Raw genomic sequence first — 13,787 nt, forward strand, 5'->3', positions numbered from 1 at the left:
TATTCAAACTAGTACCTCTTGACAAAGTGTTTCTCAAGGCCTGAACATTCAAATGGACCCATTGCTGCTTGGTGAAAAGCAATTTGTCAGCCATCCATCCTGAGAGAAATGCATGCAGTGTGTCTCAAATGAGATCATTTTCAAAAGGAACATTAGGGAGAATGTGGTATTTTTATAGAACAAATAAGACCATAAATAAACAAAATATGTAAAATAAGCTGTTAAGAATATGCTTGGCTTTTAGCGTTTATCAAACATAGGTCTTCATTCATTTTGTTCATCAGATAGACAAAAAGTGCAAAAGATGTTATTTTCAATGTCTTCACAGTACAGCTAGGATTCACAATAGTAGATTTTTTTTTCTATCTAAAATCAATATCACTAAGAGGAGAAGCAAAGAGATTTTAGAGTTTTGTAAAAAAAAAAAAAGAACACAGTTCTTCCTTTTTGAACACAACATTTCAGCCATTCTTTGATTTGTCTCTTTACGATGTATAAATCCTCACTGTAATAACTGTGCGACCCTATAAGAACTTAACTTGATGGCAGCACATGACTCACAAAAATCCATATACACAGCAGCTCTGGATCAATAGTACATATGAAAGTTTGCTACGCTGTGGTCACGCATGGACCATATATCATTTTGGAAACTAACACTGCTATTTTTCCAGAGCTTGGATGCTCCTTTTCTTCTTAAACACATAAGTCCAATCGCCCATTATTTTATCAAAAGCCAGTTAATACCATTTCTGCACAGAGCCAATACAGGGATCCAGGCACCACAGTACTCAAATAGTTTTGTCACTGATTATCCTACCACAATGTTAACAGAACAGGTAACCTAGTAAGTTGTTTCCTCACAGTTTTCTGATTTTGGATGAGTGTAGAGTAGTGCACAATAAGACCATGTGCACAAGAAAAAAAATCAGTCTTTTTGCAGATCATCTTGTCCTGATAACATTCTTTTGATAAGTTATGACCCCCTCTTTTTTTCTTCTCCTCTTTGTCTGCCCCAGCTCTCATTCAGGTTTAATGCCGCAACTTATTTTGCATGACAAAAAATATTTTGCAATTAAACTGCAGGTTGAAATCTTGAAGCTTTCTCGAGTCTCCTTAAATTTGAATATATTTTTGCATTTGCAAGTCTGGTGCGTCAAATGAATACACTGATCACTAGAAACAAGGGGCCTGATCACTGTTTTTAGTGACGTGAAGACTGTGGATTGCCAGTGGCAGCTACTCCATGAGATTCTATTAGTTACAGCCAGAGCAGCGGAAAAACGCCGTGAGCATAGAACAGGTGCTGTAAAGATGTTGCGGCAAATTACATGGAGAACTTCCCACTCACAGGTTGCATTCTTGGCATATTGTGTCCAGTTTCACTTCAGATTCTTGGATGACCAGTCACGCTGCTGTGTGATACAATCCCACTGCTGCTACTAAGTTGTGCTATACTGCAGGACCTGGATCTGCTGCAACCTAGATAATTAACTTTTATGACTGTCTGGTGGAAGTTTTGTGCAAATTGTGAGGAAAACGTTTTGACTTTGTCAAGCACATACACCGATGATATATTTGGCAAGACTGCGCAAAGAAATCCAATTTCTGAAGATTTTAATGAAGTGATGTTTTAGTTGGTATGAAGGGGTAAGACATGCTCAGAAAAAATCTGCAGCAGTTGAAAAAGGCTAGAATATGGAAAAGAGGAACATACAGTGACACTCATATCCATTCAGTAATGATAAACAGCAAAAGGAAAAGGAAAAGAAAAGTTTGCTTCTGCAAAACAACTTAAATTCTAAGCATTTATAAACGGTGCAACTTTTGAAAAATCCTTTTTCTTGTGTTTGACAAGTCACGCTGATGTTGAATGATTGACCTACGACCGGTCTTCTGACCGGTCGTAGGTCAATCTTGGACGAGTCAATACCCACTAAATAAGCTCCTTTCCATACAAGAAAGAATGAATTTAGGATTTATTTAAGTTCAAATATAAGCCAGCACAAATTTGTGCATGGGGGCAAGCAAGCGTGCAAACACAGCTAAAAAAAGACAATGAGATGGATTATCTCATTATCAACCCATAATTCGGACCTGGCAGAATTCTATCGGGAAAGCGAGAAGTCTGGCCTACATGCTGTTTAAATGACATTTTGATAAATAATGCAGCCTGCACACTTCATATGTAATCTGACAGTGGATGCAACAGTCAGATTCCCATCCCTTGCTGCTTTGAGAAGAAGGGGAATGAATTCATCATAGTTATTTGTCACCAGCGTTCTCTTCAGTCACCCTATCAGGTTCCGTCATCTGCATGATTTGTAAAGAGGTTGAGGGTGTCTTGCGATGGGCCCTTTCATGATTTGATGTATGAGCTGGTGTGGAAGCTGCTTTATATGCTGTCATTGTGCCACTTATTTGCCAAGAGGAAAGAACGTAGTAAGTGGGTCATCAAGATTGTGATGTTGAATGATTTAAAAATTATGTTATGTGTGTCTTACTTGATGTGATACTGACAAAATTACCAGAGGTACCCGGAGGATTAACGTTCACTTAATACTCACAGGGATATAGGGCAAGAAAAGAAATATCTGGCAAAGTTATTTTTTGTCTCTGTTTTTATTTTAGTTGAAAGATATAATCAGAAGATAAATGGCATTTGAAAAGTTAATGCATCTTAAAATTCAGTAATTGTAATCAGAGTAACTACATTTACATATTAAAACAAAAAAAAAAGAGAAACATGTAAGCCTTAAATTAAATTTGAATACTCTCCTCTAAGTTGGTCATGTAAATTTGGTATTTTGCTCTCTACAAATGGATATTACTAAGCTTTTTGTTTTTTTAAAAAAAGCTTTTTATTTTTCTCTATTTTCCAAAGATATTTTCAAGAATAAAAAAAAAAATCACAATGATTGTTTTGCTTGAGTTTCTGTATATCTTCTGAAAGTGTTGTGGAGAATGCAGTCTATAATCCCAGTTGCATAATTTAGAAAAAAATTTACAAAAGAGGTGGAAAAAGTTTTATTTATTGTGATTTATTGTGGGTGTGAAATAAAAAAAAATATTTTCTTCTTAAACGGACGATCAGAAAAAGAATTAAAAGTGTGCAACAAAAATACCTAACCCCTATTTCAGTAATGACTATATTGACAGAAAGAAAGAAGAAAAAGTTTATCTTTCACCTACATTGCCACAAATTCCTTAAAAAGTCACTCAAATGAAAACTGTGGGAAACAGGAAGAATCTCCTATCATGGTGGTTGGGGTCAATTCATTTGCTGCAAATGCCAAAGTGGCTTTACACATTTAGAGTTCATTTGACTTTCCTGTAGCATCAACACAGAGTAAATCATTTTCACAGTAATTATGAAAATTGATCCATCAATCCATGTCCTATTTGTGCGTATTGACTGAAGACTACACCTCCACCAGGCTTTCAGCTATATGAGGTCTTTGACTTTAACTTGTTCATATCTCAATCAAGACCTTGTGAATTAAATGTGAGTTCATGCTGGGCAAACAGAATCTGCAGAAGCCCTGAGACACATTTTAGGGCCATGTTTACTATCTCAGCTCTGTCACAAAAATCCTTCCAGTTACCATTAGCAGCTACCGGAACAGGACCCCTACCTGGGGAGGCAGTATGCTTGTTACAGAGTAAAACATGAAGATAGTGTTTGGTGGAAGAGGTAGGGGGAGCAAAAGGAGTAAACTAAATATACTAACAATACTGTTTCGATGCAGGTCACAGCAGAAAGGTTTTTAGTTCCATAAAAAAAAAACATTTGAGGCAGAATTAGGTCATCTGTGTCGCCACTGAAATTGAGCCTTCAGTGAAAAACAATTACAATCCCAGAGGTACACACTGATTTCACCGCCAGCTGGCAATAACACATTGTCCGCCTAAGCCCAACATGGCTTACAGATACAATGGCAAAATATCAGCAATTTGAAAAAATAAACAAGAATGATAACACAATTTTGAATTTGCACTCTATTTTATGTACCTTTCCCATAGGAATCAATAGAAACATGTTGGTTACTTTCACTGCCAGTAACAATTTTTACATAATTAGTCAAGTAAACAAGCAATAATAAAGCAAATATAAAAGGAAAGCCACCATGAGAATGGTATTAACTGTTTTCCATTATGTGTGCGATTATAATTAAGAAGTTAACCAGCTGCATTTTTTCACTACCGCTGTTAATATCTGGGATCTACAGAGCATAGGAAGTGCCAGGTGTTGAAACAAAGAACAGAGTTTGGGGAAATCTGTTGCTTTAGATTAGCTAACACTCAGCACAGATGCTACCAGACTTTATTCTGTCTGACAAAAAGGCATGGAGTTTATTATAAGGACTTGGTGAAGGTGGAAACGTCCTTAAAAAAAAAGCTGGGCTAACAGTTTAGTTTTTTATTTGAATAATAAATTGCAGATTAGGAAAAGCCTGGAGGTAAACCTGGATTTCAAGTGAATGTTCTCAAATGCCACTTGTGCCATTTGAGAACCTCCACAATCACTCTCTCAAAAGTGGTTCCTCCTCTCAACAGGCGACAAAAAAAATCAGAATGCTGCTCTGCAAGACTTTATTAACACAAACAAAGCCCCAGTTCCCTCCTCAGAGGACGGAGAAAATATAAACATTCCAGGATGGGGAAAAAAAAAAAAATTCTATCTGAAGTGTGTTTTTTTATCACAGCTTGAAGAATGTCAACAAGAAGCGTAGTGCGTTTTCTGTAATTGGATGTTTTGTTCTACATCTCCCTCAGTGTGATTACACGTCGTCACTCACACACAAAAGTCCGCCTTACCTGGAGTATCTGACAGCGGTCCGAGGTGCAGTCAATGTTCTCGCAGGGCTGGTACATGCCAAGCGTCACACAGTTGAGCAGGATCACCATGATGCTAATCCTCTCGAACCACGTGCTGACATAACTGGAGTTAAGGAGCGTGGCAGGAGAGGAAAACGTGTACAACATGCAACAAGCATTTCAGTTATTCCTGGAGGGGTAAAACACAAGGCTGAGTTAGAGTCGGGCAACAAAATCTTAAAACGTTCCTCTGCAAATGCATAATATAATATAATATAATATAATATAATATAATCTGATTTTCTTGTCACCTTAACTTTTGTTCAATAAAGATTGTAAAAAAAAGAATCTACATTCCATTATCCTTAATGTAAACAGTGTACATTAAGGATGTACACTTAATGAATTATAATCACCAGTCGTAGGTCAAACTGAGATTCTCACTGCATGATAAACTTTAACCTTGACTAAATCGCAACAGACATGCCACTCCTGGCTAACCATGTGGAGCTTTATAATAGAGCTGCCTTCCAATTCAATTTGTTAATTTGATAAATTAGGGAAAAGGGTTTTGTAAAAGCCTGATTTTATTCAGCTGACTGTCCGTATGAAGCATCAGGTAGGGGAGGGGCAACATTGCATTCATTACTCAATGTTCAATAGAGTCAAAAGCACCAGTTATTTTATCACTTCTCTCACTTCTTACTAAAAGTCCTTTAAATCCCCATAATGCTCTGTAAGTAACTTTTTAATTTTATATATTTTTAAAGTACTTGATAATGGTTAAGCAGGACTTGCCTAACATTTCTGCACTATCATATTTTCCTTAAAATGAAACCTGTGAAAATGTTTTGTATTCCTTATGATTTGTTTATGTGACTTCATTACAAAATATATAGATATTTTAAGAACTAAAAATGTATATTTGACTACATAGGTACTGTATTTCATAAGTCACACCACATGAGTTAAAACATATTTAAATACTTAAAAGTAGCAGTGTCATACATCATCCCTTATTGATTGTATCCTTCCTTTTCTTTTTCTGAGTTACTTTCTCAGCTATTTTAATTCTATTTTCATTTTTGTTTAAATGCATGCTTTGTTCTATTTTTGTTCTATTCTACTCTATTGACTACCCTGCTTAAAAGTAAGTACAGATGCATAACCTGCAAGTGCAGCGAAGTCTGGAAGCCTCAACACAAATTAACTTAACTTTGTTAAGTTAATGAAATGAAATGTCTCCACTTGATACATGCATTTATTATGCATACATAAGGAGAGACAGATGTGTATGAATTATAATCACCATAATCCACTTTAAAACTCTCCCAGGTTTCAGCTCTTTTAATTTGGAGCTTCCAACTGTTAGTTCTTTGCAGCGTCACCAAAATTCAGCAACTTTGGCAACGCTGAGTGTCCATTAGACACTGAGGATAGTTTTTGTTTTCTTGCAATCTTTACATTGGTGTCCATCAACAATGTTTGATTTGGTTTTACAGAATATTTTACTTAAAATATTCAAGGAACATTTATTAAACCAATTATAAGTTGTGCTAAAGATTTAGTTAGTGAAATCCAGTTTTATTTAATAATTTGCAACAGATTCTGTATTTTTTTTTTTGTTTTTATAAAAAGTGTAGGAAAGTTTGTAATTCAGCCATGGATCCTATTTCAATGTGAAGCATCTCTCAAAACATGTCTGTCCAGGGATACGTTTATACTTAATAACATGTTTGAGAAAAAATAAAAATAAAGATGCTACATTGCTTTAGGTTAATAAAACCACAGACACAAACACACGCATAGTGAAAATATTTTTACCCTCTATTTCTGGCACTTTGTTGTTAAAAGAATGTTCATTTTTGAGGGGATATTTTCCTGAAAAACACAAAGGTGTGGTAATGGATCTTGCTCTCTTTATCCTTTATCCTCTGCACCACTTCAGTTTTCTCTTTTGCCACTTTCCTCTGGAGTAACAGAGAAATGAAAAAAAAAATATCTGGACAATATGTTTCATAAAATGTCTGTCTGCCTTCTTGTTCATGTTTTCTTATCTAACAACCAATACCTTCCTTTTAAATAAGTGTCCTTAATTCCCTTTAGGTTACTTTTTTTTCTTTTCGTCTCTCAAAATGACTTCAATTTTCCCAGCTCACAGCATCTCACCCTTTTCCTTTTTTTACTTCCATTTTCTATTATTTCCAAGGAAATGATGGACAATTTTGCCCCTTATGGCACAAAACAAACTGTTCGGAATACATTATACTTCAACAGGCAATGAAAAATCAGTCACTGAAAATGTATGTGCATTTTTAAATAGATGTTTAGCACCAGTACACCATTACCCAAGGCCCTGCCCTGAGATTTTGTTTATAAATCCTCAACCAAGAGCAAGTACAAAAACACACCAATGATATGTGATTCCCAATCTCTTCAAAAGTATTCATTCCTCTTAAGCTTCAAAATTTAACACTTACATACACAGTAGGTGAGTTAGACCCTGAATTCTCTCAGCAATGGCTCTGAATATTAAAAAAGCACCTTCTTCCTCTCCTTCTTCTTACACCTTTCACACCTAAACGTGATCCCCACTTCCGCCTTATTAAACCTTACGGTATCTGCCCTGACATGTGAAGTGACTCAGCACTGGTTTGAGTTCACTTTCTTTGTCATGATGACCCCAGACCTTTCCCTCCCCAGGGAGTGAAGCAGTAGGCGTCTGACTCACACCCAGCTGATTCCACAGCACTGTAGTCGATGCGCAGTCATGTCCCCTCCCTCGTCGTGCTGGGCCGGCGCTCACCGACTTCGACATCGGTGATTTGCAAAGAAATAAACGAAGAAAGCGATGCCTTGGAGGTTCAGTTTTTAATTAGTTTGGTCTGTGTGAAGCTACCGAGTTCAAACTGTTTCCCACCCAGAAACTATCCATGTGAAACCGAAGATGTGTGTTTTTTTTTTCTGTCTTTAGCATGACATCTTTTTTCCCCTCTCTCTATGCCATCTAATCTTCTTAGGACACAGACGGGGCCTCCTCTCTGTCTTCATTCACTTCTCATCTTTCCTCTTCTCTTCTTCTCCACGTCTCCACCTATTCCTACGCCTGTCTCTCTGCGTCAGTACACATTTTGTCAGACACTTGCCCTTCTCTTTAAACCTATTTTTTCTGTACGGAGCTTTCTGACCTTATCAAGCTCACCCTCTCGCTTTTTGACAAAACATTTCAAAATCCTGGCTTTCTGTCTCTGTTTCTTTCTGTTTACCTCTCTGATGAACTCAAGGGGATTTGTTTTCATGCCTTAAGAATGTAGGGAAGCATTGTAGAGAAAAGTAATAATAATTTGAGTCAAAAACATTGGGCTTTTGCACAAAACCAATTTATTACCAGAATTAATTTCTTCCTTAAATGTATTGTGCTTCTTACTGGATGTGTGTGTTGTGATGGATACAGGTCTGATCATCCAGAGACACACAAAGACGATAACTAAGCCGGCCTTCTATCAACTGCAGATTATTTCTAGGATCAAAGGTCTAATGCCCCAATAGGATCCAAACATAAATAAGCAGCATTTGGTTCTATGCTCCAGTGAACTTAGTAAAGTTCCAGAAATCTACAAAAATGCTGAAACACTCAGTTCCTTTTAAATCAAAGTCAAAATCCATTTCGTTAGAGGTGCATTTGATTAATAACTGGAACACCATAAACCGAAGTATGTTTTTCAACCTGTCATCATTTTCCTTTATTTTGGAGTTGCAATGTAATGTTTTTGCTTGCTTGTTGTTTTATTATCCTTTAATTATGTAAAATGCTTTGAATTGCCTTGTGCTGTACAAATGAATTGCTTTGTCTCGCCTAACTCAAGCATCAAAACACTTCACCGGATTCAGAGCTAATAAATTAGATGACCTGTAAAATATTTCACCAGCTGAAATATTATGGCTGATAAAAGTCTTTGGAAACCCAATTTATGGGTTTATGTTTAAAGCTTCTTCTCAAATATTTTGTGTACATGAAGAATTTCAACAACAACTTATTAAATAAAACAGGAAAGAAACACTCAAACTAAAACCTTTCTCTTGTACATTTTTAATACACAACACTGACATCTCTCAAAACTATTCTTAATAAAATTGCAATGTATTTAGAAGCATTTTTTGGCAGTCCACGGTTATATCCCTTCCTAAGATGTTTATCGGACAATATACTGTCAGATATGAATGTGAAGGGTTTTCACGACGGGAAAAGCTTGTTTAAAGTCATGCTTCTTTAATAAATTTAATTTCAGACTTAAAAACCATCACATTTGATGTGGGTGACTTAGATTAGTGTCACCAGTTCAGCATTTCACCAAGTATAAAATATGGTCACATTATCCCTCTCTGGTGTGATTCTGAAGAATGGTCATCAAAGCCTTTCTGCAGCTGATGTCAGCAAACAGCTTATATCAGATGAGATTATTGTAAAATATTTATTATAAAATGTTTAAGCCAGACATGAACAGACAGTTTTTGGCTTTGAATATGCAGATCTGAATCATTGGGAAAGATTTGAATTTCATGTTCTGATATCACTAACAGTGAAAAGCGCTGCTCTGAGAAACAAACTCATCCCGCAACAGAGTGGTTTCGTTTTCAGTAAAATTAAATTATTTTTTTATAGCAGTTACAAACCCTATTCACGACACAAGATGTCACTTTACAAATCAAAGCTAAAACAACAAAGACGAAAGCATCAAAATCAGAAGGAGAAATCATTGTAACAGGTGGGTTTCAAGTCTGGATTTAAACAGGGAAGAATTTCAATGCTCCAGATGTCTGGTGGGAGGAAGTTCCAAAGTTTGGGAGCAGAGCAGCAGAAAGCTCTGCTCCTCATGGTGCTGAGGCAAGCAGAGGGAACAGCAAGGTGGATAAATGTTTTGTGTTGATAAAAAATTGCACACATATTATTAATGTGAGACATAAAAGATAGGGATTTATCAACAAGAACACCCTGACTCTTAACCTGGGGGGAGGGAAAGACTTTGGAGCCGTCAATGGAAAGAGAAGAACTATGGGAAATGGATTGTAATTGTTCGTAGAGGTTATTTTGAATTAAATAGGAGTGGAGTTTTAAGCAACTGTTAATTAAAAATATTGCACATGAAAGACAGACTGGAAATGTAGCAGTAGTTATTGTCTTTATCAATCTTTTCAGGATATGAGTGATAACATCAGTCTTATTTTGATAAAAGGGTTAAGTGGATTTACTATGGTCTCATTTTTCCTAACATAGCAGGATAGCAGGATGTACTTCTGAAAGCCACATTCTTCTTAGGCTGAAAGCATTTCCAGTATTCAACATAAGCCAGTTTAAAATCTTGGCATATTTGAGAAACATTCTCATTGAAAAGATAAAAATGTTTGCACACTATGTACTCTAATTTCAGTGAGGTTTACTAAATAAGGCATGTGAACCTGAGACAACCAGGCCTAATCTAACCTGCTAACGTGCAAAAATCTTATTTACAGTTTACCAAAAATAAAAAGAGACGAGTGCTAAAAGCATTTTGTCTGCAGTCCTATTGCAGCAGTGGCAGAAGAAAAGTAGTTTGCATAAATATTAAAATATTAAGTAAAATTGTAATACATTTTTAAAACATATAGTCTGCATCTGCTCCTACGGGGCTACATCCAGGGCATCATAATGAGAGCATTTGGATGTATTAAACAGAAGCACGAACGCTTTTGCTTAATGCCACATCGGCGCGACTCAAAGTCAGGCTTTTAGACGGCGTTCTGTGCTCTAATGCCTCTCTGTAGCCATGTACAGTATCCAAGTCCATGCACTTGTACATGCATTCCTGTGAATCTCCTCAGGATCAGTCCCATTGAAACTGAATTAAAATGACATCTAGCTTCTCACTGTGGCGCTGAAGCCTGTCCCTGCCTCTTCTCCTAATGAGAACTCAGCATGATGGGTTACACGCTGTTACACATATTCACACATGCTCGCATGTCGTCCCAGCACACACCAGGACTTGTGGCTCTCTTGCTTAAAAAAAAACAAACAAAAAAAACCACACGCCCAACAACAGACAGTCGATCATACATGAACTCATCCACCGACATTTTTCATGGACAGCTGTGGTTCCATCAAACGGGTAAATTTCTTCAAGTATTTTTTGTCAACTTATAAAGAGCTACAGTGTCAATGTGTATAACAACTTCAGCAAACTGTGCGTAGCATATCGAAGAGAGTCCCAGCTGTTGGAGGAAGTTTGAAGCCGTCTCTGCTGACCAATGTTCAGACTGATGCAGACGCTAGCTGGCCCTCTGTTGACATCAAATACTTCATAGCTACTGTGTTTTGCCCTTGCCTCTCTCCTTGTCACTCTCTTATCTGCATTCCCCCTAAGTAATGCACGAGTAAGGCAAGTTGCCAAGGAGCTCCCCACCTGACTAATTCAGCTCACGTCGCTCGTTTTATCCCCCTTAATTTTCCAGTGTCTTCTTGGAAAGTTGATCAGTGAGTCTTCCTGTGTGGCAGAGCAGCTGCTTTCCTGGTTCTTGGCTTGGTACTGATGTTGCTCTGTCCATCCTTCTTTAGAACCTGCCAGTTTTGTTTTTTTTAATCTCTTCCGTTTTATGTTAAGTCCTCGCTCTTCTTCTCTGTTTGTGTCACGATTTAACCTTTCCATCAACTGCAATCCCTCATATACTAATAACAAGAAAGTTGCAAACCAAAAGAAAATTGCATGTTCAGTGTTACTGTATCTATGCATCCAGCTGTGCAAGTGCTTACAGTTAACCTTTAATAATGACAGGAGGCTATGCTCATACTGTTCACAACAAAGCCTTTCCCTCTGCATTACAGTGGGGTAAAAGCTCCCCTGCTAAACTAGCTCCATCCTAAAAGCTCAAAGCAAAGGTCCTGTAAGTGCTGCTATGCTTGTCTCAGCAAATGCAATGTTCACATTTCCATTCTTTTTCTAAAAGTTTCCCTAAGAGGACAAACCCACATTACCCCTCTTACTATCAAAACTCCATTAGACATTTGATGGATTCAATTTTTGCATACTTATACAAGCACTAAAATGTATCTTTACTTAATAACATGTTGGCAGTCTATAGGAACAAACTTTATTTAAACTAAAAGTACTGGAGTAAACACATTTGATTCCAACTTGCCCTTATTTCCTGTAGCAAAAAAAAAAATCTTATTTTGTTTACAGCTCAATTGGGATTTGGGGCTGGCTCCAACGGATGAGGATACTGTTATTCAAAACAAAATGTTATCTAAGTTCAAGGATCTATATTTAAAAAAAAGTAAAGACAGAATGAGCTTTACTGAATATGTATTTTTTTTTAAAAAAAAGGTTGTTGAAAGTCTGAAAAAGGAACTTCAGAAATGTAGATCCCAATTACAAGCTAGAATGTAGTAGTTTTGTAAGTATCTTAATTACTGCATTAAAAGAATTTGTTCAACTCTTTTTTTAATTGCTTTTGTAAATGTTGACTGAAAGTTTGGAACTTTAAATATTTTCAAAAGTCACAACCCTCGAGTTATCCTCAACACCGACTTCCACCAAACTATTCATAAAATTCTTCAAAAACACAAACTAACATCAAAGTAATATGCTTATTATTATAGTAAGATCATTAGGGTTCAAATTTAAATCAAAAACCTTTACGCAGAACATTAAGCCACACATACGCTCCCTTTGTTTTCTTAGTTACCAGTCTGGAATTCAACAAAATCCCATTAAATCATAATTCTGACTGGGAGACATGTAGATCTTACACAGCAGACTCAGATTTTTATTTTTATCTAATATGTCTATGTGCATAGGGAATGTGGTGAAAGTTGCAGGTATAAAATATTTGCTAGCACTTCTGCTGGTCTGCAGCTTGTTAAGCCGGTGGCACATATGGTGCTGTGAAATATTTATTTGTGAACAAGTTCTATTGGTATTTGTAGTTAGAAAAAAACAAAAACAAAAAGGCAAATTCCACTATTTTCAGACTTGCAACTATTGCTTGATTGGACTGCATGAAGTAATCGATATTAAGAAATATTAAAAAAAATAAACAAATGGAAGAAACTTTCCTCTCCTTGGGCTGCCACCTTATCGTGGTGGAGGGGTTTGAGTGCTCCAATGATCCTAGGAGCTATGCTGTCTGGGGCTTCATGCCCCTGGTAGGGTCACCCAAGGCAGACAGGTCCTAGGTGAGGGACCAGACAAAGCGCAGCCCGAAGACCCCAATGATGGATAAAAACATTGGACTTGGCGTTCCCTCGCCCGGACGCGGGTCACCGGGGCCCCACTCTGGAGCCAGGCCTGGAGGGGGGGCACGATGGCGAGCGTCTGGTGGCCGGGCTTTAACCCATGGAGCCCGGCCGGGCTCAGCCCGAAGAGGAAACATGGGTCCCCCCTCCCATGGGCCCACCACCTGTGAGAGGGGCCAAAGGGGTCGGGTGCAGTGTGGGATGGGTGGCGGCAGAGGGAGGGGACCCTGGCGATCCGATCCTCGGTTGCAGAAGCTGGCTCTTGGGACGTGGAATGTCACCTCTCTGGTGGGGAAGGAGCCGGAGCTAGTGTGTGAGGTCGAGAGGTTCCGGCTAGAAATAGTCGGTCTCACCTCGACGCACGGCTCTGGTTCTGGAACCAGCCTCCTTGAGAGGGGCTGGACATACTTCCACTCTGGAGTTGCCCAAGGTGAGAGGCGTCGGGCAGGAGTGGGCATACTTGTTGCTCCCCATCTCGGCGCCTGTACGTTGGGGTTTACCCCGGTGAACGAGAGGGTAGCCTCCCTCAGCCTACGGGTGGGGGGACGGGTCCTGACTGTAGTTTGTGCTTACGGGCCGAACAACAGTTCAGATTACCCACCCTTTTTGGAGTCCTTAGAGGGGGTGCTGGAGAGTGCTCCTCCGGGGGACTCCCTTGTTCTACTGGGGGACTTCAACGCTCACGTGGGCAATGACAGTG

At 38.1% G+C, this 13,787-nt stretch overlaps 1 protein-coding gene across 7 annotated transcripts in view; it reads right to left on the reverse strand.

Moving 5' to 3' along the window:
* The window catches only part of cacna1ia (calcium voltage-gated channel subunit alpha1 Ia), a 160,405-nt gene that overhangs the window by 70,289 nt on the left and 76,329 nt on the right, over positions 1 to 13,787 (reverse strand). For all 7 annotated transcript variants that reach the window (XM_028042220.1, XM_028042223.1, XM_028042221.1 and 4 more), the window contains one exon: positions 4,819 to 4,930. In XM_028042220.1, the coding sequence (XP_027898021.1) occupies positions 4,819 to 4,930 (112 nt within the window). The remainder of the gene's footprint in view (positions 1 to 4,818; positions 4,931 to 13,787) is intronic.

This window comes from Xiphophorus couchianus, chromosome 16 (genome assembly GCF_001444195.1).
Source record: "Xiphophorus couchianus chromosome 16, X_couchianus-1.0, whole genome shotgun sequence".
NCBI lineage: Eukaryota > Metazoa > Chordata > Actinopteri > Cyprinodontiformes > Poeciliidae > Xiphophorus > Xiphophorus couchianus.